Source organism: Stegodyphus dumicola, chromosome 1, assembly GCF_044657685.1.
Source record: "Stegodyphus dumicola isolate Sdum_Otavi_A_Nest chromosome 1, ASM4465768v1".
NCBI classification, from domain to species: Eukaryota; Metazoa; Arthropoda; class Arachnida; order Araneae; family Eresidae; genus Stegodyphus; species Stegodyphus dumicola.
Window position 1 is genome coordinate 113,839,324 of NC_140768.1, and position 24,891 is coordinate 113,864,214.

At 33.1% G+C, this 24,891-nt stretch overlaps 1 protein-coding gene across 1 annotated transcript in view; it reads right to left on the reverse strand.

Moving 5' to 3' along the window:
- Window positions 1–24,891, reverse strand: part of IntS4 (integrator complex subunit 4) — a 102,017-nt gene extending 77,126 nt beyond the window's left edge. The window contains exons 1-5 of the mRNA XM_085819590.1: window positions 24,749–24,891; window positions 22,876–23,013; window positions 7,338–7,607; window positions 3,249–3,416; window positions 2,982–3,121 (exon numbers count right to left, since the gene is read on the reverse strand). Of these exons, the coding sequence (XP_085675716.1) occupies window positions 2,982–3,121; window positions 3,249–3,416; window positions 7,338–7,607; window positions 22,876–23,013; window positions 24,749–24,811 (779 nt within the window). The 5' untranslated portion in view covers window positions 24,812–24,891. The remainder of the gene's footprint in view (window positions 1–2,981; window positions 3,122–3,248; window positions 3,417–7,337; window positions 7,608–22,875; window positions 23,014–24,748) is intronic.

Sequence of the window (24,891 nt, forward strand, 5' to 3'; positions counted from 1 at the left end):
TCTCTCTACGCAATGCAGATGACATGATGGAAGTTAGTTTTTTATAGTGCAGTTTAGTAAAAGTTAGTACTATTTTTAGAATAGGGAAAGGTAGTTCCCAAATCAAAATGAGTAATTTTAAGTTTAATATTTTTTATTTTACATACATACAGAAAACATTAAAGTTTTAATAAGTATTTCTGAATGATTCTTTAACTTAACACATTCCTGACGAGTACCTCTGTTACTGAAGCATTCTCTTGGGACGGCGCGTTAACTGGGTACATCGTCTTGTGGGGATGGGCAATTCGCGCTGCTAAGCCTAACTTCGTATAAATTAAATTTGTCATTCAGTTGTTCCAATTTTTGGTACATTATGAGAAGAACATTCAGGTAGTTGTCAGAATTAATTTTAAACCTTTATTGTTATATTTTCCTTAAAAATTTTATAAAATACTCATTCTAGAATAATATAATTTTTCCTTTATCCTACAATTAAATATATATCCAAATAATTGCAGATTTTATTTAACACAATGGCTCTAGTGTAGAATTGGGTGCCCCTTCGATAAGTGACAATTTTTTTTTTTTTTTAAAATTTGGTGATGAAACCTCACTTCTGGTTACCATGATAGTTTTAACTTTGTTTTAGCTTCCTGACTTTATTTAAATGAAAATAGATTGATGTGTACATGGACAAATTTAAGGCAGTGCGCAATGCCTAGTTTGTGCAATTCTAGGATGTTTTTTTAAGTGAAAACAGATTGATGTGTACAAGGACACAGAGTTTGTGCAATTATTTGACTTCCTAATTTGGTTTTGTTTAGCGGCCATCTTGAAATTGCACCCTCCTGGTGCCGATCTTGGCATCAAAAAAGAATCGCCAAGAAACAAGGGGCACCCAATTGTAAACTTTTACCAACACAACACATAATTAAAATTAAAAAATACTAAAACTGTCGCATAAACATTCAATGAGCAAACAATGAAAAGGATATAATATTTCAAAAAAGAGACAGTGTATGATATTCTTTGAAATATGGGTGTACGCAAAGTCCAACATTGCAAATGTCACAGGAATAGAATATCAGCAAATTTGACTTGTTTAGCATTTGCGTATCTTTTACAGTCAGATAGCGATTTCGTTTTGCCATTAAAAAAATATAACACCAGTAATAGAACATAAAAAAAAAAAAAAACTTTCACTAAGCCATACAAAAATATTCATCTCAACGACGGAAAAATCTAAGCGTAATAAAAAAGTTGCTACTAATAGAACAGCTATTCCACTATTTGAGAATTAAAAATAAAATAAAAATTAATTCAATTAAAAAATATTCCAGAGCATCGAGAACATGTTCATTTGTTTATATGAAATGACACAGTAAGAGCCATCACATTACTCAACACTAACGAATTAGCATTTGTGTATATTCTTCTACATTCAGATACCTATATTGCAAAAATAGAAAAAAAAAGCACCTTAAAGCATTGAGAACATGTGCATTTGTTTATATCAAATGATTCTCATTCCGAAACAAAATACCAAAAATAAAAAACATTGCATAGGAATGAAGGTACACATACTTAACTTTCGATATATTTCCTCATAACAGACATACATACAGTTACATCTAGCGGCAACAAAAAATACTAATTAAACGTTCTATCTAAAAAGTCAAATGTGGTACGCCCGGCCATAGTGAATTAAATGGCGATTCAAGTATGACACACCCGGCCGTGAGGTAATGTTCGCTGCTGATGCACATATGACACGCCCATACTGAAAGGGTCAAATGCTATCAGCAAAGAGGTGAATATTGAAATTTATATTATATAAAATTTGTCGAAAAGGAAAGAGAGAGAGAGAAAAAAAAAAAAAAGAAAAGGACAAACATGGAGGCTAAAAAGCCATGAAATGCCTCTTGAGAAATGGCATGGCCAGGTATAAGTGACTGTTGCCAAGCACCTGTCAGGGCCAGTGGTCAGCTTTTTCCCATTAAGTACAATCTTTACAGCTCCTAATTTTTGCCCCTCTAAATTCTAAAATATTGCTACCTCTCAGTTCTGCCAGCTAACACAATCACACAGGTTGCACTGACTCTGGTATAGATCAAACTCACAAAATATGCAGAACATTTCATTTTTATTATTTGAACAAAGCTCCCGAATTCAAGATAAATAAAAGAAATTACATTAAACATGATAAATAGTGTATATATTATATTTAAAACAAGCTATATAGGAAAGCAATATAAAAACACACACATATAAAAAACACAATTATCTCAAGATGAATTTTTACGTTTGCATGTGCTTGTTTTCTACAAAATTATTACACATTTCTTTACTTGAAGATTTTTTAATTCAAGAAAAATGCATACTGTGAACATTAACTATAAATTTACTAAGAAACTGGAAAAAAAAAAAAAAAAAAACCTGCAGCTGAAATGCTATAGTTTTTTTGATAATAAGTTGTGTGTTCTAAAAAATTGTACCTGATTTTCTTAAGTTATCTGTATTTGATATCTTCATTTTATATATAGATTCTACTTCATATGCAATTTTGAATATTTTGTAATATTTGTAATGAGAGCATTAGCTCTATTAAATAATCGCCAGAATTTGTATATATTGAAAGCCATAGCAAAGCAAATGCTTACAAATATATTGATAATGTATGATTTCATTTCTGGAGAGAATTAGCATGGAAGTAGCCTAAAATTTCAGTGCCTTTTTTAATAACTGCTGAATAACCACTGAATGATAAAAGTTAAACTAATGTAATTTTTCAATAAAAATAAACAATAATAATAATAATTAAACTAATGCTATTAATTAGCTATATTGAGATTTAGAATGAAAATTACAGAATTTATTGAGTTTAAATTTTAGAAATGATTTGGATTAATCAACTATACAAGAAAACAAACAACCCCTTCCACCAATAATAAAAGGGGGGTTAACTTGTTATGAATCAAGAAACACAAAAAATAACTAACTTTTCAGAATGTAAATGACTTATGACATCTATCAACTTCAGTGCTGCCATCCTTACACATTCATAATCATCTGTAAGAGCTTCACATACCACTTCATATAAAGTAGAATCCAATTTTAGACCACGGTCATGTAGACGGAACTAAGGAAAATTACAAAAAATTATTTTTTAATAACCGCAATTTTTTCACACTTGCTCCCAAAACAAACATATATGAACTTTATTAATTAAGAAATAACTAAGAGATTCAGAAATATTTTATACCAACCAACGCATTCAGTGCCTCAGTGCGAACTCTGGGTTCATGATCATGGCTGAAATCAGCAAGCAAATGAAGTGTCTTTTGAAATGTTTCAGATTTGTCATCCAAGGCAATAAAATCTCCTATCACAGCAAGTGCAGCGCATTTTACTTCATGACTCCGATTAGAGAGATACTAAAACAAATATGGTTCACATTACAAAATTACAGATTTAAAGTTACTCCATGCGATTACATGTACAAATTTAAAAGAAAAAAGTAACTAAATTTGCAGATTATTAACTGCTACTTCTTTATTAAAGTAACTGCCACATCAGACATCATTTGAAATGAAGTGTTAAGAATTAGGCAATTAAGTTATGCTTGTTTTAGCAATTAAATACTATGGCTATTTTAATAATAAAGGACCTATTTATTTTGATAATCTCGAAAAGAGAGAAACAAATTCCAGCTTTAAAAAAAGAATTACTGTTTGATATAATTAATAGATAAATATTATAAATAAAAAACACCTTAAAAATTTCAGAATTTTTATAATTCTATTATACATATATAATGTCAGTTAAGGTCTGATGATCTTTTAAATACAGTAAAAGCTCGACTATCTGGAAAGCTCAGGAAATGCCAAATTCTAGATAACTGAGCATGTAAAAAATGCAATTCACAGTGGAAAAGCCATATACACAGAAGAATCAATTTCCCATCTAAAACTATAAAAAGAGTAATTTTATTTGTTATTAACTTTATTATCGAATGCCTACATTTTAATTATAAGAATTTTTAAAAGAAATAAGGGGATTTCAGACATAAACAGTGAGGTTAAACTTAATTCGATTACAAAATTCCGTTTGACCATGCAAATTGTTAGAAATCTCGCCAAACTTATGCCACTCATTCTGGTAGAAGTTTGAAGGAATTTTTATTTATTTATTTATTATTATTATTATTATTTTAAGTTAATCAATATATATAAGTTACCAACACAACATAGAAAAAACTGAAATTGTGTATCATAATTTCTCACATTGCATAGCAAATATTTATCCATTTAAATTGTATTTATCTTGACATCAAGATCCCATAAATTTGAAAACTAATCTATTGCATGCTATTCTGCTGAGGATGAGTCCCAAAATTTAATCATTTTTCAAAATGCATTTAGGAAACAGAATTTACATCATTTTATACAAAAACTAAACCAACTTATCGAGAATTAATCGGGTTTACATACCAACAAAATACTATGTCAGTTTACCCATTATTAACACTAGATCACTACTTTAATAACACCCTTTGGGAACAATTTTTGCTCGATTCGAATCGTAGTTATATAGCTCAATCTTGTCAAACACAGCCTTGGCTGGTATTGTGCCAAAACACTTAGGATTGTCCAGAAGGTGTGTTAATTATATGCTGTAGGGTGAGGAGGTCACACGAGAGTTCGCTCTTCTCTGGAAAGAAGGAATTTACTATCAAAGGAGACAAGCCTCTGTGTCATGGGGTAAATGTACTGTCAAGTTGGTGGGCTGATGAAAAGAAAGAGTTGCATTCTGCAAAAATATGGTATTTTGTTCAACAGTACAGAATGCAAAAATTCATATTCTATACATTATACTTCTTAAATAACAAATTTTATGGAAATACAAAGTGAAAAATAGCCAAGCATGGTGAAAAATGGCAGGATTGGAAATTGGTTTAAGATAGTTGTATCTGCTTAACAAAAGCTATCACGATAACTGTCTAATTCTCTGACTTTTTTTTTTTTTTTTTTTTTTAGTAAAATTGATTGCTGTGTACATGAAAAGAACAATAATGAAAAGAATATATAGGATTTTTCGAAAAGGACGTGTTTTACTTTTTAAATTTTATTGACTGATTGTTCTATCATAGAATTTTTAATGCAGAGCAACTCTGAAAATACTTCTTGCTTTTGGCATATTAGCTTGGTGAAAAATGAGTTGGCAACGAATTCACAACATTTCAGTGGAGGAATAGCTAATCAGAATGTACTCCCTTTTTTAAAATTATTATAAAGAATACAATATACTCAAAGTGTATATGGATATGCAGAGGCCTTCTTTTATAAATTGAACAGAATTAATTTTTCACTGATTTGTCAGAGGAATAGCAATGAAAGGTTAATGAATTACATATCCTTTATTCTCTCCTGACAGTTTATATAAGACTATATAGTTAAAAATTAACTAAATATGAAAATACAACCTGGGGCACAACATATTGTTACAAAATGTACAGGCGCAGTAAGATGGTTTCCCCGCAAAGCAGTTTTAGGGTTGGCATAAAATGGCAAAGGAGGGCAGGGTTGCCACATTTGGCGACAAAATTGGCGATATACCATGGATGGATGGAGAACCTTCTGGAACGAATTCTTACTGGTTTAGCCTAGAATGTTCTCGAACACAAGTCGAAAGCTATATAAACCCTGCTGGTCCGCAGTCAGTTAGTATCGAGAGGGCGAGCGTGTGTGTGTCTCGTCTAGCGAATCAGTCCCTGCGGAGTGGATCAAGTTGACAGCCGGGCAGCGAGTGCCAAGTGGGTCATCGAGTGCAGCACAAGAGGCTCGTAGTGTATCGTCGAGAGAGCATGTTGAGCTCCGGGAGTGACCGAACTGAAGAGTCGGGATCTGTGCTCGTGTGTCGTCGAGTACATCGCAAGTTGTAGCGTGGAGAGTCTTGAGAGTACGTGGAGTTCCGAGAACGACCAAGCAGAGTCGGGAGCTGTACTCCAGAAAGCAGAGTTGGGTGCTTTGCAGGAAGCTGTCTTCACCGTTATTGCCTGACAGTGTGAAGGCTGTGTCGCTGATTGTGTCAGCGTGTCTATAGCATTTCATCGACGACTGTAAAAACGTGTTTTAGAGCTGTCCTGACAATGTTGGTAAATAAAGTGTGTTTCGATACTTCATCGTCGTTGTTATTCACTCTAAATCTACGAACCCCGTACGAACGTAAAGGAAGAAAATAACATAACTGGTGCGAGAAGAGAAAAATGCAACAATATAATTATTTCAACATATTACATTTCCTTAAACATGACAAAAAATTAAAACAAAAAATAGTATTGGCAGATTAGAGTTGACTTTAGGGCACCCCTTGTATTATCGCGAAATTGTGCCATTTATCGCCATGTTATTGTTATGTTTATTGCCACGTTGTTTCATTTATGGTAACTTGAATAGTTGAATGTTATGAAAGCCCTATTATGACGTAATCGTTTGCATTATTCTGGGAAATTTTGAATCATGGGATGTTTTGTAAGGGCTTTTGTGATGTGTGTGTTTAGGAAATACATTGCTCGTTTCATTGTTTAGACGGTAGAATGGCTGAATATAGTAAGCTTAATTTGAAGTTTCTGTACAATTTAGAATGAAAGGGGAAAAGTGCATTCATTCAATGGTGTGTAAATGAAGGTTTACTTAGTAGCCATGTTCAAAACAGTCCGGAATACGTAGGATATTTTTTACTCTTATTTTTGTGAATTTATGTGGTGATGCCAATATACGGATTCCAGTTCAGATAATATTAGGAAGTTTTTGGATACTGTTAAGGAATTTTGTGTGCCACAGAGGTAAGTGGATATTTGCTTTGTATAATGCTTAAATGCATAATCCTTTTTTATGTTATTTTATTGTTTGGTTTAAAATGTAGTTTATTGAGATTATGTATTTTTCGTTTGTCTCTACTGTAGAATTGGGTGCTGCTTTGACTTTTTAAATGAAAATATATCGATGCATACATGGACAAACTCAAGGGAAAAGCGCAAAGCCTAGTTTGTGCAATTCTCTGATGTTTTTTGAAGAGAAAATAGGTCGATGTGTACATGGATAAAGTCAAGGAAGTGCGCAATGCCATTTTTGTGCAATTCTGGGATTTGTTTTTAAGTGAAAATAGGTCGATGGAGACTGAGTTTGGCAATTCTTTGTCTTGTTATTTTGGCTTCGCCGGTATGCAAGCCAAAATAACAAGTCAAAGAGTTGCACAAATTCGGTATCCAAGTACTGCCAAGTTTCGCCAAAGGGTACCTTAAAATAAACTTTTACTGAAAAATATTCTAAACACAAAATACACAAAAAACTCACTTTCTTGGCTAAACTAAAAATGTGAAGATGAAGTTTATCATCCTTGTCGACGTTTTTGATACGATGAAAAGTGGCAAGAAAGACAGCAATCACTTTATGGGAAGTTTCAGCTTTCAATAAAGGTTGCAAATCCTCAAAAAGAGTTGAAGCTTCTATTAAATTTCCTTGAACCATCTGAGAAAGAATATTAACCAACTTGACTCTGACTGCAGGTTCTCGTTCCTTTTGGAAATGATCAAGCAGTGTGTTATACAAATGAAGAGCATCTACCTATAAAATATATTTTAATTTAATTATAAATAACATTTAACAACAACTTTAAAATTAGAAAAACCTATAATTTAATAAAATCTTGGCAATGAATAATTCAGGCAAACCTACAATAATAACCTTAATGTCTTCTAATATTTCAACTCCCCCCTTTTTTAAAAGCCCCAATAGGCTATTAGTCTTGAAAGGCAATTTTATATGGTTAACTGTCGGGGTTTAATAAACTAGGTTGTTTCACTTTTTTTTTCAAGTTCTGTTGCTGTTCCAAAAAACATTATATTATTCCTTTAATACTTCTTTAATACTTTAATATGTTTTCGCATACTTAATCTCTCTGTTATTAATTAACACACTAAACTATTTAAAAGCAATAGATGCATATCTTAAAAATATTTTTTTCTTTTTTAAGCTAACTGATTTAAATAAAAATATATTTAATTCAATATAAATCTAATTAAAAACATTAAATATTTTTATAGCATTCATTAAACATTAAACATTACACATTTTTTCACTTTTTAAATATGCAGGGTTTCTCAAAAGATCATGGCCAAACTTAACATGCCGGTCTGTCATACCATTACAAACAAGATTTACATAGGAACGTTTGTTTGAAAAAATGAACGACAACCGCTAAAGGCAATGTTCACAGGCATTGAGCAGGAGAAAGGAAAAATCTCAAAAGAAGAGCTGACATGATTTTTACTAAAACAAATTCGTTAAAATAACAGATGATGTTCAAAATTCCTTTCATTCGCCATAATGCATGCTTCATAAAGTCAAAACACAGATTCACAGACCCTTTCAAAATGGGTAAGTGTGTTATAGACACATGCCGCTGCTTCCTTGATCCTGGTGATGAGATCCATGTCCGATGTTATAGTCGCCTCGCATACCATGGACTTCATTTATCCTCGCAGGCAGAAATCCATATGCATTAGGTAGGAGGATTGCTATAGCCATGCGACTGATCTGCCTCTGCTAACCCAGCAGTCGTGATATGTCCTACTGATGTATTCTCGCACAGTACTAATAAAATGTGTAAACCTTCCATCATACTGAAACCAGTTGTTTTCGCATGTGTAAACGCAACGTATTAATTTTATTTAAAATGTATTTTCCCAATTGGCAACAACAGTTTTTTTTAGAATGGTAATGATTTGAACTGTAATGTTTTTTCAGCAGAAATGTTGGCGGTAATGTTTCTGAATAAAGCAAGTATCTAACAATTAATATTTGAACAGTAATGTTTCTGAATAAAGCAAGTTTGAAGCAAGTATTTAACAATTAATGTTGACGGAATGTGTTTTTAATAAAGGAACTAATTAATTGCTAACATTTCAGAAGTGGGATTAACTAGAATTATTATCTAGGATTTAACAACGTATTGCCTTAATGTACGTTAAGCCTAAACTGAATGTGGAAGCTTGCCAAAACTGAAAGTAGAAAGGTCGTGAATTTATAAACTGTTTATGTTATGTCTAAGTATTAAACAGAAAGAACTTAAGTATAATTATTGTATTATTATTTGAAAATTGAAGTCTAAGATGGCTTATTTGGCAAGAGGCAAGAAATGTGACTTAAAAGAACTTGCTTTGGAACTTGATGTAGATGTCCCTTCTGATATTAAAATTGTAGGCTTAAGAGATATGATTTTGAATAGAAAGAATTATAACGAAACAAATGCTAGACAGAATTATAAATGATCGTTTAGAAAGGGAAAAGTTAGAAATTTTAGAAAAAGAAAAAGATAAGCAAAGAACATTTGAACTTGAAAAATTGAAAATAGAGGCAGAAATCAGAAGTAGTAATGTAAATGATTCTGTTCCTTCTAATGTTAGTACAAGTAATATTTGTGATATGAGTAAATTAATGCATAAGTATGATTTGAATGAAGGTGATATAAGTTTTTATCTAGTTTTATTTGAGAGACAGGCACGACGTATTGGGTTAGAAGAACAAAACTGGGTTTCTCAGCTGTTGGGTCTATTGCCTTATGAAATAACTTAATTAATTGCCCGTGAATCAGAAGAAAAAGCTAACGACTATAAGCACGTTAAGCAACTGCTACTGAGAAAATTTAAGTTAAGCCCTGAACAGTTTCGGCAAAAGTTCGTTGATCATATTAAAACATTGTGTTAATACGTGGAAGGACTTCATGTTTGAATTAAAAAATTATTTTGAAGAGTGGCTTGCTGGATTAAATGTAACAGATTTTGACTCTTTAAAACAAATTATTACAGATCAATTAAAGAAAAGAGTCCCCGCTGCTATCCAAGACCATTTCATTGATGATTGGTCTAAATTCATTAATATTGAAGAGTTGACAGAAAAACTAGATGAATATGAAAATATTTGGGCAGGGATAAAAGTACTTCAAGTAGAAAATAAAACTTTTAGGCATAATTCTAAGCCCAAATTTGGTTCTAAATTTTATGTAGGATCTTATAATCAGTATTCAAGACACAGAAATCTTAACGATTCAATGCAGACAGATGGTAATTTCAAAGTGGGTTTTAAAAACAGTTTTGATAATAAATACAATCTGAGAGATAAATTTTATAAAACAGACGAAAGGAAAAGGGAATATAATTCTGGCATCCGCAATGAAAAGGGTGAGCCGAAATGCTTCAATTGTAATGATTATAGACATATAGCGACGGAAAAGGGTCATACTTTTAAAAAGTATACGTCTAAAAATCCAGACTTGACAAAGGTTAAAAATAATTTATCCATGGACCAGAATTCAGGTGCTTCACCAGCTGTATATTTAAAGTATGCTCGCATCAATAATGGAGAAGAAATTACTGTAATCATAGATACGGGTTCTAGTTCGTGTTTATTGAAACAGTCTGTGGCTAAGAGACTGAATCTTACTATAAAACCTGATGTGGAGGAATTGTTTGGCTTTGAGAATCAGAGTAAACCAGCCGCTAGAACACTGGGAAAAGTAACTGTTAACTTAGAGATTGATAATGTGGAAGGAAAGGACTTTCACAGTTCTAATTGTAGGAGATGAAATGCAACCATGCGACTTATTAGTTGGTCGAACATGGATTGATTTACCACATATTGCATACACCAAGATAGGTACAGTAAGACCCCGCTTAACGCTGTTTCGGTTTAGCGCTCTTTTATTTCAACCCGGGGATTCTCCGAAATTGTGCGCAGCGCTAGGTTTCCAAATAACATATCCGAAACAGTGTAGTTGTGTTTCTTGCTTGGTGGACGCATTTTTATCATTTGAAACATTTGTTGACATTATTGTAAGTTTAAATTTGTATAATACTATAACGATTAATACAGTGACAAATATTATGATCTTTAGTTTTTATCATGGGTGATAATAAAAAACAAGAAAAGAAAGCAACCAGAAAAAGCATTTCACTGGAAACTCAAATGCAAGTTATTAGAAGATTAGATTCTGGTGAACGTCAATCTCAAATTAGTGCTGCATTGATTTTGGCAACTTCAACAATAAGGACAATTCTTAAGAATAAAGAAAAAATACTGTCATCGGCAACTGCAACTACGTCAAGCTCTGCAACTAGAATTACCTGATCTAGAAATAACATTATAGAGGAAATGGAAAAACGACTGTCTATATGGATTGACGACAAAATTGAACGCAATATGCCATTAAGCCAATCTATCATAATGCCTTCTTAACAAAAAGGCAGAAAATTGGAAACCCAGAATAGACTGAATGATCTGACTGAGAATTTTATTTGTTTTTAAAAGTATATGCGTTTATATTGTTTTTATTTTTGTAAAAAATAAATGTTTGATTTAAATTTTATTAAAAAAAACATTATTAAATTTAATGCCTAACCATTTTTTATCCGTCTTCCCCTAACCCCATTATTTACATGTTAAGATAGCCTCACTTAGCACTGTTTCGCATTACGCTCTACTTCGATGGAACGTATCCCCCATGTTAAGCGGGGTCTTAGTGTAATACCTTGCACATATGCTATGCTAATGACTGCCCATTTTCACAGTTGCAAAATGATAGCAACATTCCGCAAATTAAACCGAAGGTTTCCCAAGAAACTCAAATCGAAAGTAATACGGTTAATTTCGTGAAAGTTAAAACTGATGAAATAAATAAGGTTATGTTTTAATAAGTGGATCGGAAGATGAGTTGGGCTCAATATTGAAAGTAATAGAGGGAGAAACAGTGATACCAGTCACTAACTACAGCGATCGAAAACTAATTTTGAAAGAGAATCAATGTATCGGTAGAGCGGAAGTAGCAGAATTAGTTGAACCAAGTTCAGATCAGAAAACTGAAAATTCAAGTCAAAAGGAAATACTGATAATAAATGAAATTAAAAAGTTTAAGAGATTGATTACTTTAGAAGAAATTAAAGTTAATAACAATATTATGCCAGAGAGAAAACAGGAAGTTTTACATTTGATAAATGAGTATCGAGATTGTTTTGCATTAAATATGGAGGAATTAGGATGTACAAACTTAACAAAAATGGATATTAAAGAAATTGAAGGGAGTAAGCCTATTTGCATGAAGTCGTATAAAACCAATGCTGAAGAGTGTGCTTCTATAAAGAAGATAATAAATGAATGGAAAAATATGGAATTTTTACTGAAACAAAATCTCCATATGCTAGTCCTGTTTTACTCATAAGGAAAGAAACAGGTGAATTACGATTAGTGATAGATTATAGAAAGTTTAATTTGCAAACTGTTAAAGATAAATTTCCACTCGCTAGGATAGATGATCTTCTTGAATGTCTTGGTGAGTAAAACGTTTTCACTACATTGGACTTGCTCATGGATATTTGCAGATTCCTTTAACTGAAAAAGCGAAACTGAAAACAGCTTTCATCACTCCAGATGATACTGGTCAATTTGAACGTACGATCTTTGGGTCAGCTAATGCTCCTGCAGAATTTCAGAGACTTATGAATCAAGTTTTAGATCCATTGCTTAATAAAGAAGTATTGTGCTATTTGGACGACATATTAATTCCAGCTAAATCATGGGAAGAAATGATGGAAAAACTTAGGAAAGTGTTTGATAGATTGAGAGAAGCAATTCTGACATTGAAACTAACAAAATGCGAATTTGGAAAAGATGAAGTTTAGTATTTGGGATTTCTAATAAAATCAAATGGTACGCAACTTGGACCAAGAAAAGTACGAGCCATATTAAACTTTCCTAAACCAACCAATGAACATGAAGTTAAACAATTTTTAGGTCTTACAAGTTTCTTTAGAAGGTTTGTACCAAAATATGCAGAGAAAGCTGAGCCGCTAACGAGACTGACGAGGAAGGTTGAAACATTTTGTTGGAACGAAGATCAGCAAGAAGCATTCAGTACTTTAAAGGATCATTTAACTAATGAACCAATACTAGCGTTATATAATCCGGAAGCAGAGACTGAAGTGCACACAGATGCGAGCAACAAAGGGCTAGCAGGAATGCTGTTGCAAAAAGGTGAAGATAGAAAGTGGCATTTAGTTTATTGTGTAAGAAAAGGAACAACAGAAACAGAAAAGAATTATCATTCAAGCAAATTAGAATTAATGGCTATAGTTTGGACTTTGACACAACTTCAACAATTTTTAATTGGAATCCGATTTACAGTAATTACAGACTGCCAAGCTTTAGTTTATTTAAATGCAAAGAAAACTTCAAATCCTCAGATAGCAAGGTGGAGTAATCTGATTCAGAAATACAATCTTGAAATAAAGCACAGACAAGGTAAAAAAATGAATCACATAGATGCATTGAGCTGATCGCCAGTTGATCAGCCAGAAGAAACTTTAGAATCTATAATTGAAAACAACTTGGAAGTTTGTTTAACGCTAACGACATTTTCAGCAGACAGAACTGTTGCCAAAATCAAGGAATCATACTGGTTTAAAGGAATAAAATGATATGGTATGCGTCACATTTCGATGTGTTTCGAATGCCTAGTAAATAAAGTGCCTAGTGGTAAGAAACAAGGAGTACTGCATCCAATTAGACCTGGTAGAAGACCTTTTGCAATTATACGTATAGATCATTAGGACCATTCGTAAAAAGTTCAAGAGGAAATACAAAATTATTTGTAATAATTGATAATTTTACAAGATTTACACGCTTATATCCTATGAAAAGTACTGCAACCAAGTGTGTGTTAGTTGCATTGAAGAGTTTTGTAAGTGATTTTGGGTTACCAGAAAAAATTATCAGCGATAGAGGAAGATGTTTCACAGCGAAGAAATTTCGAGAGTACTGTCAAAATAATGGAATCAGTCGTCAATTCAACTCAATATCCAAGTGGTAATGGAATGGTGGAAAGAGCAAATCGAACAATTTTGGCTACGATTAAAACGAGTATGGAAAATCCGAATCATTTATATGCAGAGACTGGGACAAAAAGATTAAGGAATGCGAAAGAAATCTAAACAATATGATAAATAAGACTACAAATAAAACTCCTTTCGAAATGCTTCACGGTTATTCACCAAAATTTAACGACGGATTGATGAGGATGATTACAGATGAAGACTGAATAGACTAATTGAATGGGAGAATCCAGTAATCTTAAAGAATGAAACCAGAAAGAGAATTGAAGATATGCAGATGAAAATGAAAGCAAATTATGACAAGAAGAAAAGCAATTCTTTAACATTCGAACGAGGAGAAATAGTAGTTATGAGAAGAGTACCTAAATCAACTGGAGAATCAACCAAAACACAACAAAAGTATCGAGGACCTTTGGTAGTTACAGAAGTTTTACCAAGTGATACCTATAGAGTGACTCAATTAGAAGAGAAAGTGAAAGGACATTTCTTTAGTACGACAGCTCATGTGAGCCAATTAAAGTCATGGCAGTGTCAAGCTGAATCAGAAGAAGACGATGATGATGGTGATGACATTAGTGTTACTGGGGATAACGATAACAACACGACGCATATTACTAAAACTAGGACACGTAAAAAGAATAGAAAATGATGGTGAATCTATATGACAGCTAAAGACTTTCAAACTATAAACATTAATATTACAGATTTAATATTTTAAATAAAAGTTCTTAATGTTCAGAGGTCGTAACTAAGTCAGGATGCCCGAATGTAAATGCAACATATTAATTTTATTTAAAATGTATTTTCCCGATTCGCAACAACAGTTTTTTTTAGAATGGTAATGATTTGAACTGTAATGTTTTTTGAGCAGTAATGTTGACAGTAATGTTTCTGAATAAAGCAAGTATCTAACAATTAATATCTGAACGGTAATGTTTCTGAATAAAGCAAGTTTGAATGGTAATGTTTGACGGAATGTGTTTTTAATAAAGGAACTAATTAATTGCTAACACATGTAACTGCTGGAATATCAACCATCAGATCGGCAACAGTCTTTCTAAAAAAGTGCGATAAGTTTCCCCGCTGAGACAGTAGGTAAGGGAAAATTAATGTCACCGATAATAGCAGCCCAAATGTTTATGGTGACCCATTGTTGTGTAATGCCCTGAATATCCATTTCCACAGGCATGTGTACACCTTGGGTTTTTATGCATTTACATATGCCTGTTATGCAGGTTCAGGACACCATCCCATGTAAAAGAGGCTTCATCAGAAAACAAAATCCATGATGGCAAATCTCGCTGTGTGACCCTTTTGTGAAAATTTCAGCACGCACAATACCTGTACTGTCGGGACATGATAGGGGCGTAGCATGTCCTCATGCAGTATGCATATAATGGTGGAGGGAAGTACATGCAAAATGCATTCAGTTGCTCAAAGAACTGTTTGTGTGTTCATCTCAGATTCGCATAGCACAACTTCCTCTACAACAAGTGTGCATATAGTGTGTTCTTGACTGATGTGACTACTTACTGGAACAGCTTCTGCCTCATGCAATTTGTGATGCAATTGTCCAAACAAAGCATGACTTGGCTAACGTTTGTTTGAGAAGCACTCAAGATACATCAATAATGCTACTCATCCATTTCCATCCACGGCACCATACCTGTAATGCATAACAGCCAATTCTGAGCTAGTAAACCTTATCTTACAACATCCTTCCACAGGGACACCCTGTATAATATTCCCACATTAGTCTAAATGGATATTCATCTAAATATCCTATAAAATGTTTCGCTACTCCACCTGGGCCATCTCCATCAATAATCTCTACTGATGAACATATTGAACTTTAAAAGAGGCATTTTGGGAAACTGTTAAAATCTGAACCCTTTTGAATAAAAAAATAAAAAAAAAAAATAAAATAAATAAAAAGTTTTTATTTATTATTTTTCTTGTTTGCTTGTTTTTGTGTTTATGTGTATGTTTCCTTATTTTTTATATGTTACATTCTCATGTTCAATTTTTCATTACAGTGATATTTCACATACTTTTTTTAATTTAAATTTCATCCATAAAAATAATGGCCTCCAAGTTGGTAATGCTCATTGGCTTTTATAAGCTAGTCTCCAGCATTCAATTCATCATTACATTCTGGTCGCATAATACTCTACTTGAATTTTTTCATTTATGTTTCATCTGTAAACATTTTAACTATTTTCAATTTGCTATCAGCTGTTTCTACCCCTCCCAAAAAAAAAACTGAAATTCTACCATGAGTTACACTTTGTGCAAATAATAAATGAAATAAAATGAAACTTTTAAATGAACTTCTATAACTTTATACAGGTAAATAATGGCTAAAAAATAAAAAGTACCCATGATGGAATTTGGTTTTATGACACAATTCTTTTTTGATCTCATTATGTTTTACCTGCTGTTAGTCGGAAGAAATTACTTCAATCAGCTGATTTAAGAAACAATTAAATATTTGTAACAATACAATCACTGACTGGAATAACTTTATATGGGAAGTTTGCATAAAACATGTCTCCCATATAGTCTTCAGTATATATTTAAACGTATTGAAGACCAAATGGGAGACCTCAATAAAATCATAGAAATTCACAAGAGGTCTCTTTGTCTGCAAGAAAAATAATACTGAAAGTATCTTGTCTAAAAAAATGGATATTGAGGGCATATACTACAGAACATGCTTGATGGCTGAAGTTCCCAACAGAAACATCTTAACATTTTTGCAAAATACCCAACTACAGCAAACTTCAAGGGACTGGAAGTTTGGTTCACTATAACCTATATATCCAATTTGATAAGAAAAGGGTACTTATGTACTATCACAATCAACTTAGTATAAGTTATCAAATAATCAAAATGTACCAAATTAAAATGCACCAAATTCTGGCAAAGATGCACATAAATATTCTTTAGGCAACCATGCTTAACCCATAACAGGGGAGGTGAAAAAGTTGAACATAACAGGTGACGACCGCGCATTATAATAAATTTTTAAAAATTGTCTAATCAAAATATCATCATGATATTTCACTTAGATGTTCTTTGAACATTTTACTCTGAAAAGAAAATATGTTTTTACACTTTAAAGTGAAATTAAATTTTTCCCAGAAAATTTCCCCATAGCCTTAAATTTTTCGATGAAAATCATATGCTGCACTAAATTCTATAAAACTAAAAATAAGAATGCATCTATTTTGAATTAACTATTTTATCCATATTATTTAATATTTAAAGCAAATTTTAACCGGAGAAAATTGTATGTAGCACAATACAGAAAAATTTTGACAGTACCTGAAATATCAGCATCTCACTGATTTTCTGATAGTAAACAATTTAGTTTTCGTCTTCTTTAGCCCATTCATTGCACAACTTTTGCGTGCATTCCAAACAAACAGGGTCTTGGCAAGATAAACATAAATATGCTGTCTTTCTTTTCTTGCTTGTGGGGCACAGACAACACTTTTTCCTTGATTTTAATTTTGCTTCTTTTGTGCACTGCTCCACATCCTTAGACTCAGCTTCTTTATCTTAAAATCTGCTTTATCGTCAGGCGCAATTCTCGATTTATTCTTGGATTTTTCACTCTCGTGTGTAGTAGTGGTAGGACTGATTCTCTCGCTAATTCCTTCAAAAACACCATTCTGGTCATAACAGGGTTTTGGTTATAACCTTGGTGCAAAATGTATGCATTTACTATACTCATATCTACTAACCGGTAGAAAAGAGCCATAGGCCAACGCATTGTTCTCCTACTACAGGAATGGACAGAACATTTTTCATCTAAAGCATCAACACCACCTTTGGTTCTGTTATAAAAACCAATTATTTCAGGTTTCTGTGTTCCCGAGTCTGTTTCTATCGAATGATGCAATGATAACATCAAAACCACTACTCACCTTTTTTTTGGAACAAATGAAATCAAGGTTATGTCCTTAGTAAATCCATAAAATGTTGAATTCTCTTTTCTTGACTTACATGGAAGAAAATCTTTCAGAATTTCTTTTTTATTTTTTTTAACAGTTCCAACGTATGTCAGTCCATTTTTCAACAATTCTGTGGTAAGTTCTATGGAAGAAAACCAATTGTCTGCTGTTACATTCCTGTTCGTATTAAAAATTGGTTGGCTCAAACGCAGAACAGCTTGACTTAGTTTGCTGAATTGTTTCCAACTCTCTTCTATGCTAATTCCATCAGAGCCTTTTCCACAATAAAGATATGCATTGTAAGCATAATTATTCAGGGCATCAGTCAAACACATAATTTTCAATCCATATTTCACAGGCTTTTGAGGCATATACATTTTAAAGCGACACTTTCCTCTGAATACAACAAGCATTTCATGAATGCAGACGCAAGTGCCTAATGTGTATGCTTTCTGGGAGTTATAAATGAATAAATTCATCACTTCAGAAATAAGTTCTGCCGGATCAGATTTCTTTCGTTCTTCCCTATCATCTGGGTTATCAAATCGCAAATTTGAAAGTAAAAATTTAAAACGTTTCATTGACATAAATGCACGAAAAATATCACGGCCAGTTCCATCCGTGGCAAATAAACATTCAATACTTTCATGATTGGATTTCAAGACTGATGTGCAAATAAGTAAACCCGAAAGAGCTCTCAGTTCATCAACACAGGTGTAGTCAATTTCACCTTTAATCGGACCACATATATTTTTTTATTTTTCTTTCAATTTTTAGATTTGTCCATCTCACAATTACGCTTAAAAGTTCGTCAGTAAGGAACTACTCTGATATGCGCCCTCAAGTCGGCAAATTTCGCGCCAAATATTTTTGGCGAGAAACTTCCCGCTGCCATATTACTATCTAATTTTTTTGTCTATATTTCGAACTTTTAGCCTAAAATGTCTCCAAAAATGCGGTTTTCGCACATGCAAAAACTACGTTTTCAACATACAATTTAGCTAAAAATCCGAAACAAAAACAAAAAATTTATATAGCAAAAACGTAAAGTTTCTAACCAAAAATATTTGACAAGAATCCATGTACACAGCGACATGTTTTAACTTAAAAAAACATCTACGAATGGCACAATGTAGGCAACGAACGAATCTATAAACTACGCACACCTCGCTTTAATAAATTAACATAACAACAATAAATTTCAAAGAATACCATGTACACAGCATCCTGTTTAAACTTTAAAAAAATTCTACGAATTGCATAATTTAGGCAAGGAAGGAATCTACGATCTACGCACTCCTCGCTTTAATAAAATAACATAACAACAATAAATTTCAAATAATACCATGTACACAGTATTCTGTTTCAACTTTAAAAAACATCTATGACTTGCACAGTCTAGACATTAAACAACAAAATAAACTAAAATAAATTTCAAACAATTTAAAAAACAACAATAACGACAGAAATTCATACTAAAGAACCAATGAACATAACATTCTACAAAATAAGAACAAGGATAAAATAAAATGCACTTACCATGAATTAATGCGTTTTCGAATAGCAGAAATATAAATTTCATACCGCCTTTAACATGCCGCCACGTAATCACTATCGTATTTACATGACAGCCAGACACACTATCTAGAAAATTTATACTATGGTTCACAAATAAATAAAATCACAAATCCCTACTTCTATCATGCACTGCCAGTAAAAATAATCTCCCAGACCCTCTTTCCACACTTCCAAATACCCACTACCCCTCAACAGGATAGCCACAATGATATTTCCTTTTGCCGAACTTCAATTCAACAACTACCATTTTATATTTCCCTCCCATCTTCTCAGACACAGAGGCGAATCAACGAGCTCCAGCGAAAGATTTTTCAACGTCAACAGTGTTGCCATAGAACACGCAATCGTGCCAAAAACCAGCGCAGAACACATATCGCCACATTTGGTGAAATTAGGGCGTATATTAGAGTTGTACCGTCAGTAAAAGTAGTTGCCATACATTTTTTGGATCTGAATTATCAATTTTTCCGTAAGGTCTTAGTCCATGAAGTCTTACGATACTGTGAGCTGGCCTTCTAACTTTTTGATTTGGTTCAATGGATGACCATTTGAACTGATTTTTTCCATACTAGTATTTTATGGAATTAGTTGTTTCTAGATTAGAGAAATCACTGCTGTCTGCAGAAAATTCAGAGTCTGTTGAGTGGGCACTTTCGCAGAAATTTTCTTCACTAAATTCACTTCCAACTAGAATTTTTTTCAGTTCTTCTGCATAATTCGGATCAGAAGTATAAATGAATCTCTGCGGACCTAACTTCAGAGCCATGTGTTCACTACTGCCGAAAATTGTAACACTGAGAGGGAGGTGAGGTCTCACAAACCGCTCTAGAAAAATTTCAACAGATACACTTGCCAAAGCATTCCAATAAGAAGGGGGCAGAAAGAAGGTCACGAAACACGAAGCTAGGGGAAGAATCCATTCAATTCGACAAAGCATGCAATAGGGGTGATGGGAGGAACATGTGTCGCGTCCATCAGACCGCAAGTCACCTGTTACGGGTTAAAACAATCTTTCAGCCAAGCCATGTCACCATTTCGTATCTGTTCATTTTGTTATACAAGAAGATGCAACCACTAATTTCTAGGACTGACATATAACTGTACAAGAATTGTATATCATCAGAATGCAGTAATGCTTGTATTGGAAGGTTGTTTATCTTTCACATGCCCAATGAAATCGGCACCTTTCGGAAGCAAGTGGTTGTTACTTAAAATACACATTAAACTGTAGTTGTTTGCTAATTTGCTATTAAATTGAGTTTTCTGCACATATTTTCACAATGCTTTAGCATGGTCCTGATAATAGAATTATACCATTTTCCTATATCTGAACATAATCATGCAAACATTCTAAAAACAGATTTTAAAAAGATAATATGTATACAATCAGTATCATGTCTTTTATTTATGCTTACAATGTCTTTTAATTTAAGAATATTTCATTCTCATTTCCATGTAAGAGCATTAAAATATAATTTTTTACTGGCACACAAAATCTTAAATGGAGCAAATTTAGGGGAAAAATCAATCAAAGCAATGGAATAAATAGAAAAATACCAAATTTAGTTAAATTCTTATTAATGCATACTTTTGAGTTATTAATAATATATTTACTAGGAAAATATTCAATTTTAGGAATCATAATATTTTTTCTTTAGTATACGATGGGTTAGAATTTAGTCCATCCAAAGTAGAAATGGGCAAAACCATTCCTTTAAGGGATCAATTCAGAACCATTCATTCACTGAAGTGAATGAGTAACGATTCACTGCTCACTAACAAGGATCTTAACAAATGCATTCGGAACAGGCATGGATTAAGAGCAGTGTGCAAAGATGGAGGAAAAGCAGAAAGAATTGAACAAGGAGTGGGATTGCTGGAATCAACCAAATCACTCACTTTTTGGACTGGTTTCTTTCAACTGTACTTCTGAGATTTCCTAAATGCACCTTCCTACAAAGAACAACAATAAAATTCTGGAAAGATTACATTATTTTATTACTATACTTGATATTTTGTTGCTACTATAAAATACTTGATATTTTGTTGTTACTATAAAGCAAAGTGTAAAAATAAATTTTCAGATTGAAAGCAGATTCCAAAGAACAGAAAATTGTCTGATGACAATACCGGCATTTTCCTTTTTTTAAACTAATTTGGCAAAATGATATCGCTTGAGGTTCCTCTATTTGGTAGGCTCCACATTTTGATCTGCAACCTTGAAAAAATGCATTAGATGGAAATTTTTTTTGTTTATAAATACATACTGATCTAAAGAAGATTAAAGAAAAATTTACAAGTCTTGATTATAAGACATTAGTAAAATAAGTAAATAAATAAAAAAATTATTATTTTATATAAATATTAGTTTTATTGTACAAAAAAAAGATAATACCTAATATACATAGCTGTACTATGACACAGTATTCAAAGAATCAAAATGGAATTCAAAGGAACATTTTCAAGGAAGCAAAAAGAGAAAATATTCAAAACTTAGCAGAAGCCAGATTTGCGGCTATAGTAGGAGCAATGAAAAGAGCAAATAATGAAGACTCTGTAGTTATCAGATGAGCAGCTACAGTGGGAATGATGAAAAGAGGGAATAATAACAACTCCAAAGGAGCCACATCTGAGACTAGAGAAAGAGTGCCCGAGCGATGACAGCTGGAATCCCAGGAACTAGTTCCTATATCTAGATACTTTATACAGATACTCCAATTGACAGAAGGGGGTTCTCCATTTAGTTGCAAACAGGGTTAATTAGTTTCATTGAGATATGTTAGTTTATTTAATATTTTGTTTTTTAAATACTAGATGGAACACAAGCAAACCAAAAGCACAATACATATATACATAACACACATAAAAAAATACGTCAAAAATCTTTACGGTAAATAGTAAAGAAAAGAATGCTAGTGTTTACATTAAGAGGAATCAAATTTTTTTGGCATGCTTCCCAACAACAGCTCTTGGTGAACTGTTAAAGAACTACCGTTTGATTTACGTCGGAGCACTGATCATTCATTCAGTAAAATGAATCGGTTCCGGACTGGATGGTCCATCTCTAGTCCAAAGCACCAATTATATCACCAGCTAAAGATCAGTCCAAAAATGCTATGACAAGAGTGCTGTAAAATACATTTTAAAACATATACAGTCACAAGTCTTTAATCCGTAACTGAAATAGATAATTTTAGCTTAGCTTATACCGTCCGTTATAAATTAAACGCGCATGCGTAGATGCATATGCACATGCATAAAGGTATTATGCATATGCGTTGAGGCATGCACAGAAAGTTTGTAGCTTTGAGGTCCGGATTATAGATCATTCTGGATTATGGACGTCCGGATTATAGATCATTCCGGATTATGGACGTCGAGATTAAAGACTTTTGACTGTAATTACTTTCTTACCTCTCCTTTAATTGCTTCCTCAACTTGAAGAAGAAACAAAAGTGCTTCTCCAGAAGATGAACTTTTCAAGACATCTATATCAAGTTCCGTAACACTTGGCACCTTCTTTATAATACGGAGACGCTTGGTTGGTTTTTCCTATAGAAGTAACGAAAAAACCCTTTCAGTTAAAAACATTAAAGAGCCAGCACACATTTTACAGCCGGAACTACATAGTCTTTAATTTTTGGGGTGAAGTGCAGAATTGCTCACTTATTTGTTTAGCGCTTTTTACATTAAAAAAAAAAAAAAATTAGATTTTTGTCAATTTTCTTTGACTTTTTAAGTGAAAATAGGTCGATTTATACATGGATAAAGTCAAGATAGTGCACAATGCCATTTTTGTGCAATTCTGGGACTTTTTTAAAGTGAAAATAGGTCGGCTCAGGCGAACGCAGTTTGCAGTTTTAGGCTCCTGCGCATGAGTGCGCTATCTCTGGATAACAGGCAGTCGATTTTCTAACAGTTATACCATAGCATAAGTTGAAGTATCAGAGTAAAGCTCTGAAACAGATGACCCGAAATCGGGAAGTAAAAGTGAAAACATATTAACAAGTTGAAAGAGTCGTAGACAAGTTCAAAATCAGTCCTGAGCTGCTACACACGAAATAAGAAGACAAGAAAATACGAAAAATACAAAGCAAGTATTGGCCAGATTTTTAGAGAGAGTCAAGAATTCACAGGTATGCAACATAAGCAGATAAAATGGAGTATGTAATCAACAGGAAAATGTGGTGCAAAATATATGGATATATCAAACTGAGAGTGCAAACATATCAAACTGGAGAAATTAGACATGAATCGGTACAAAATATATGAAATATGTTAGTTTCTTTGCACAATGTTGTTAATTTCTTCAAATATCTGGTAGAAAATGTTTGTTTTCTGACCGAGGTCATTTCCACAGTTTCTCATGACTCGAATTTTATTTCTGAATATTTCGGTGATTTTGTTTAGGTTACTGCCAAATAATTTTTGAAATTCAGTCATAATTAAAATGAGCAGATCTCCAATTCCACTCAGTTTAAAATTATTCATAGCATTCGAGCTTGTGTCAGTTAGATAAGTATTAGTGTCGGCTTTAGTGTAGAATTGGGTGCCCCTTCGATTGGCGACATTGTTTTTTTAATTTTGGTGATGAAACCTCACTTCTGGTAACCACGATAGTTTTAACTTTGTTTTAGCTTCCCAATTTTATTTAATTGAAAATAGATTGATGTGTACATGGTCATATTTAAGGCAGTGTGCAATGCCTAGTTTGTGCAATTCTAGGCTGTTTTTTTAAGTAAAAACAGATCGATGTGTACATGGACACAGATCTTATGCAATTCTTGACTTCTTATTTTGGTTTTGTGCAGCGGCCATCTTGAAATTGTGACTTCCTGGCGCCGATCTTAGCGTCAAAAAAGAATCGCCAATAAACAAGGGGCACCCAATTGTAAACTTTTACCTTAGTGTCTACATGTGTCTGAACGGGTTTCTGTTTTTACACGTTTCCTTTCAGGGTTAAGGGCCTGTGCGTAATTGACGCCAGGTCTGATCGAAGATTTACCTGAATTTTTCGCTTTTGGAAATTTACTGCATCCTCTATAGGAATCCACAGATAACACACTTAGGCGTATCAGTTTTTTCTTTAATTTCAGAGTCAGAGCTTTTGCGAAAACCAGTGCATTTGACACACCTAGGTGCCATGCGACCGGTTCGATGTGTACATGGATACCGAGTTAGTGGAGTTCTTAAAAACGCGGTAAGCAGAGGGCGATTCTGCACTTTCCCCAATTTTCGTATACTTACACACTTCGTACGTATACGAAGTGAATTTTATACAATTTACCTGTAAAACCATACTAAATTCAGCCAATGCACGCTTTTTCAATAACGCCGCCATCTTCAACATAAACAAAATAAATAGTTACTAGAGCTGGAGCAAACCGCATGTATTCGTTACTGAGTAACGGGTACATCGGTTGACTCGAA